A 6,345-nucleotide genomic window follows, 5' to 3' on the forward strand; every position below is an offset into this window, starting at 1 on the left:
CACTGCTCAAACATACTCGCACAGTGACAAAAATCCATTGACAAAATAACAGGTATGCTGACACACAACTATAATTCAGCAAACACAGAAAACACTCTGCTCAAACGTACTTGTACAGTGATAAAAATCCATTTACAACATTTAGTTTTAGTAAGTGTTTTACGGCACTTGCAACAATATATAAGGTCATATAAGTGCCGAAGATTAGAGGTGTTACAAGAGAGTAACAAACACAAAAAAGAAGAAGGGGAGATAAAGACGATAGATGTTTGATAGGAAAGAAGAAGCAAACCACACCAGAGCACCCGCCAACCACCCACCTTTACAACATAACAGGTATGTTGATATACAGCTATAAATCAGCACACACACAGAACACAGTTAGAGCTAGACATACAATATAGGGCATGGTTACGGGTAACAACTCGCAGTGTTGAAGAAATTGAGTCTGCTTGTCGGATAAAGCTATGTTAAAATAGTCTATGGTGATCAAAAAAGTCAGCACGTTACAAAATCTATCAGTAGTGACCCAGATGGTGTAGCTCGACTCTTTAGCGATGGAAGTTACTTTGGTGCTATTTTCTTGCCGTTTTTACCGCTGAAACCAAGGGAACTTACCTCTTTCGACCACAAATATCTTCACTTCTGCTCAAAATAGAAGGGCATTTTTTTCATCAAATGCAAGATAAATGAACCAGCTTTACGACGATACCAATAACTCTACATGCACAGAAATTGACGAGCGCCTGATTCCACCGCGCCGTGACACATTTCCTGCCTGAAAGTGCATTTTGCCGCGGGTCACCACGTTGTCTCAGAGTCTAAGAACATATACAGTGAGGGTCATGACCTTGTCTGGGAGTCCAAGGACGTGTACTGCGCGGGCCTCAAGGACATACACGATGACCACGGCTGAGCAAACAGCTCCTCCACATCCTCCAGTCTCTTCCCCCTCGTCTCCGGCAGACACTTGGCAAAGAACGCCAGACCCAGGATAGACATACAGACAAATAGCCAGTACGTCCCTGAAACACACAAACGTCTGGTCAGTATATTTCCACAATAAGGAAAATCCTTTTTAAGTTATTTGATAATTTTCACATCAAAGTTTAAAGAGAACAAATGGATATTACTCTTAGCTTTAGAAGAACTAAATTCCTTCTAGCTGGCATCCTGAAACAATTGTTCAACAGCAGCTCCACTAGAAGGAAATGAAACTGCACTATAGGACAAAGGGAAATCTCTCCCCCAATAAAATGAGAGCATTGTAGGAATGTGGAAATTAAAGACATTTTCATCTACTGTTGTGAAGTAAATACAGATATAAATGTTTGATTTTTAACAAGTTTTCGTACTAGTTTAACGGCACTTGCAATAGAAATAGGTCATCATGCAAGTGACGAAGATTAGAAGTGTTACTTGAGAGGAATATACAAAGAAAAGAAGGAGGAGAGATAAGGACAATTGGTGTTTGATAGGAAAGAAGGAGCAAACCACACCAGAGCACACACCAACCATCCACACTATGATTGGCTGCGTCAGTTCTATATCTAGTCCATGAAGCAGAAGAGGCAGACAAAAAGCGACCAAAATTCCGCCAAAACCCACCATATTTGGTGAGCGTCTCAGTCAGGGTGAGGAAGGTCATGGACACCAGCAGGTTGGCAACCCAGTTTGTGGCGGCAGACAGCGAGTTCCCCGTCGAGCGCGCCCACAGCGGGTAAATCTCCGAGTTGATCGTCCACGGCATGGGGCCCATTCCTTGGGACGTTTGGGAGATTCATAGAATAAGTTAATCACTGTTGTAACTGTGAGATTCATATAACAAACATTCATATAACTGTATTTGTATAGTGCATCTCCACAATCTACAGAATGCTCGATGTGTTTTACAACTGTTATTTAAAATCCAACAGATCCTAGAACACTCGGAAAAATTCTTAGCAAAAATTTAAGGAAGAGAGAAAAAAAACTTCCATTCTTCTAAGGACTCTACCTATCTTATCAATCTTTTCTTGCTTTTTCAACATTTAGAATTTGAACTTTGACAAATCATTTTATGCACACATGCAACCCATATCACAAATTAAGAAACGGCAATAAAAAATAATTAATTTTTTTAATTTAAAAAAAAATTTTTTTTTAAAGAAACTTCAATGAAAAAAAGTTTTTCAAAATGTTGGGCTTCGATCATCTGAAAAGCTGGTGGACAATCCGTTAACGATTTGTTCACTTCACGGACCTGGGGCAAAGAACATGAGGTAGAGCACTAGCCCCATCACGGCCAGCCAGGAGAAGGGGGTGGGGCAGTAGTCGTATGCCCACACCTGCCCCGTGGGGAGAGTCGTGTTCTCACAGCGCCCGAAGTCAGCGTGCGCGTTCCTCGACGGGTGTGTCGACACGCACGTGCCATTGATGGAGCCCGACGTGTCGGAGTAGCAGAAGCCACAGTGGGTGTCCTCGATGCACGACTCGCACCACCTGGGGGGGACAGACGACAGACAGTTTGGGGGAGACATCTTGATACGTTTTCCTTTGCGGTTTTCGTTTGAATAGAGAGAAGATTAATGATACTATAATATTGGTAATTAAACGCAGGGAAATAGAAAGATGGACAGAGGGAAACTACAGAGGGAAAGAAAAGACGTAGGACCTATCAGAGGGAAAGACAAGAAGTTGGACCTATCAGAGGCAACTTTGTTTGAATTAAAGAGAAGCAAATCAACACACTAACGGTTATTTTGTTTGTTTAAATAGATAGAAGTACAACAACACAATGATGGTTATTTCGAGCGGGGAGACAGAAAGAGTAAGATGGAGAGACAGGAATTACAGAGAGAAAGAAAAGAAGTAGGACCGATCAGGGGCAATCTTGTTTGAGGAAAACAAAGTACATCAACACAATAGCAGTCAAGTAGTGCTGGGAAAAAGCAAGATGGACAGACAGAAATAACAAAGGGAAACGGAAGAATTAGGACATAGCAGTTGCACCCTGACTTATGCCGAGACTAACTTTATAGTTTAAAATATGAGAAGCCTGCCTATAACCATCAATAATTTATTTATAGAAGCACCAGCCATCCATGTCCAGGTGCTGTTTTAGCCAACCCGGCCTACAACTGTAAGAACAAAAGGACCTGTCTAAGCCAGACTTACCTGTAAGAAGAACAAGAGGTGTTGAGATGACCGTGGTCAAACTCTGAAATGGCCGGAGAGTTGTAGGCTGCCAGCTGGAAAGCGACGGCCATGACTGCCAGGCTGAATATCACACCTGGGAATAAATATATGAGAATAAACATAGAGTCAAGCTCTAACCATGTAACTAATAACTACGGCGAGGGGGGTTAGTTTCATTTTTCAAACAACAGAAAAAAATCTTTGTGGTTGTTTAAGTTTTAGTAGAAGTTTTACGGCACTCGCAACTGCATAAGGTCATATGAGTGCCAGAAGATTAGAGGTGTTACAAGAGAGTAACAAACATAAAAAAGAAAAAGGGGAGATAAAGACGACAGATGTTTGATAGGAAAGAAGAGGCAAACCACACCAAAGCACGCGCCAACCACTCACTCTTTGTGGTTTGATTCATCATAGTAAGCATGAAAGTAACAGTTAGCCCCCATGACAATAGATGTTGTCAAATCAACCACACATTTTGTAAACATGTCCTCACTTTAGGTGCACTTCATACAATGAAGTATGCTGCAGTGAAAATGATGGGTGCGTCTGACATCTACTCACTGTGGCACACTTCATAGAACAAAGTTTCCCTTAAGTCTAGACGTGTAGGCAAAATGTATATATATATATAACAGAGCAGGAGTCAAACGCGCACCAATCATGGAGTAAGCCACAGTGAGCTAGGGTCACACACGCACCAGTCACACACCACTCACACACGCACCTATCATGAAGTTAACCGCAGTGAGCAGGGGTCACACACACACACGAATCACACATGGGGCTAACACACACACCTATCATACTGCCCATCAGAAGCCTCTTGCGTCCAATTTTCTCCACCAGCCAGACGCCCACCAGCGTAAACAGGAAGTTAACGGCAGCTGTGACTGCGGCCAGCCAAATGGCTGTGTGTTCGTCGCTCACCCCCGACATCCTGATGATGGTGGCACTGTAGTACCTGGGGAGGAAGGAGCAGACAGGCAAAGTCTGAGACCCACCACTTTGTTTTCCCTGAGTTTTATATTTGTACATAGAACATTTAGAAGAAAGCCCACTCTTCAGCCTTCAAAGACAGCATTCAATATTCCTGAGAGAATAACGTCCAGATTTTATGACTTTGAACATAAGAATTCATAAAACTGTAGGTTCCGATAGCAATATATATCATCATGAAATACTTCAGAGAAGTAAATTTCACATAAGAATCCACCCAACGTTGACTGGTGTGTTCTTTGGTCAATTGGTCAGTTCATTTCTAACCTAATCATAGACTCCCTGCTCCTTTCCCACTGACAGCAATGACATTCAAGGCACTTATTGTTGGCTCTGTAGACTTACAAGACAGTGTAGACTTACAAGACAGTGTAGACTTACAAGACAGTGTAGACTTACAAGACAGTGTTGACTTACAAGACAGTGTTGACTTACAAGACAGTGTTGACTTACAAGACAGTGTAGACTTACATGACAGTGTTGATTCCCCCAAACTGTTGGAACAGCTGCAGCCCACACCCCACTACGAGCGCTCGTCTCACCGGCGGGGTACTCAACATTCTCACCAGCGTCGCTCGACCTGAGCAGAAGAAAGATTTTGGAGTTCTTTTTTAGATTTCGTCATTTTAAGGCAACTGTAACCTAAATAGGTCATGTTAGTGGAGATTAGAGGTGTTACTAAAAAGTAACATACATAAAAAAGAAACAGGAAAGAAAGGGATAATAGACGTTTGATAGGAAGAAAGGAGTAAGTCATACCAGAGCGCCCGCCTACCATCCACAAACTTTGTAACTACCCAGGGAAAATCTTGCAGTAACTGCCACACGGTAGTGATAAAGCCAGAAACTGATAAACCCCCAACTTGTTCACATCTCTCGTTTAAAGTTCGACAAAAGAAAAATACAAGTCAAAAATGTCAAATACGGCTGTTCATTGCTGAGGAGAAAAGAGGTTGTCTTAAACAGAGGGACGTCTTGGGCTGTGATATTGTGATAAAGAAAAACCACACGGAGGCGAGTGAGAGGGAGCGAGGAGGGGGCGGGGAGAGGGGCGAGAGGGAGGGAGATGGAGGGAGAGAGAGAGAGAAAGAGAAATGAAATGACAGAGGGGGGAGAGAGTGGGGATAAAGAGAGAGTTTTAAATCGTAACAGAGAGAGTGGGCAAGGGGGGAGAGAGAAAGAGAGGGAGTGAGAAGTTGAACAGAAACAAGCACACTTGTTTCTCCATACCCTGGCCGGCTGTTTCCGCGCCCAGCATTTCCTTAATCTCTGCAATCTCTGAGTCCACTTCCTGCGTGCCCCGGAGCTTGACAAGCACACTACGGGCCTCCGCATCTCGCTCCTTCCTCAGCAGCCAGCGGGGACTCTCGGGGAGGAACAGGAAGCCACACAGCTGGACCAGGGAGGGGAGGGCGGCCAGACCCAGCATGTACCTGTGACAGACAGGGGGGAAATACAGGTGTTTTGTGTGGTCATACATGTACCTGTGACAGACAGGAGAGAAATACAGGTGTTTTGTGTGGTGATACATGTACCTGTGACAGACAGGAGGAAAAAACAGGTGTTTTGTGTGGTCATACATGTACCTGTGACAGACAGGGGGAAAATCCAGGTGTTTTGTGTGATCATACACGGCCCATGTACCTTCAACAGATGTAGAAAAATACAGGAATTTTGTGTGAAGATACATGTCGCAGGTACCTTTAACATATGGGAGAAAAATTCAGGTGTTTTGTGCGGTCATACACGTTCCCATATTGCTGAACATAACTCTCACAAGTCATAGGGCTATTCCCTGCTTTGTTGCAGCATGTTTTGATGGAAATATGTAAAGAAAGAAAAAGACAGGATTCAAGCATGCATTACCCACCAAACTATTCAGAGAAGGATGCGGATTTCAAGTACGAGGATAGAGTAGCAGTGCAGGGAAACAGATGTTTCTGGACAATGAGGAAAACAAAGGAAAAAAACAACAATGCAGCATCTCGCTTGTAGACATGACAACTTCCAAGAGTTAACAGAACAGACACCAGGTGTATGCAAAACGTCAAGTCTGCCGGGCCTCATTTGCATACAGTGCGTTGTATTTGGTGACTTCTGGCCAAGGTCATTCACAGGAGGGTGCTGTGTAAAAGTGTGTGAGTATGAGTGTGTGTGTGTGTGTGTGTGTGT

General features: G+C 43.4%; 1 protein-coding gene across 1 annotated transcript in view; it reads right to left on the reverse strand.

Annotated features, from left to right (window-relative positions):
- Positions 1-252: 252 nt before the first annotated feature.
- Positions 253-6,345, reverse strand: part of LOC101862009 (proton myo-inositol cotransporter) — a gene marked incomplete in the record, with an annotated part of 9,900 nt that continues 3,807 nt past the window's right edge. Inside the window, 7 exon segments of the mRNA XM_005112626.3 lie at positions 253-1,025; positions 1,609-1,761; positions 2,243-2,481; positions 3,157-3,271; positions 3,975-4,138; positions 4,645-4,753; positions 5,404-5,606. Of these exon segments, the coding sequence (XP_005112683.2) occupies positions 844-1,025; positions 1,609-1,761; positions 2,243-2,481; positions 3,157-3,271; positions 3,975-4,138; positions 4,645-4,753; positions 5,404-5,606 (1,165 nt within the window).

This window comes from Aplysia californica, unplaced genomic scaffold (assembly GCF_000002075.1).
Source record: "Aplysia californica isolate F4 #8 unplaced genomic scaffold, AplCal3.0 scaffold01341, whole genome shotgun sequence".
Taxonomy (NCBI): Eukaryota; Metazoa; Mollusca; class Gastropoda; order Aplysiida; family Aplysiidae; genus Aplysia; species Aplysia californica.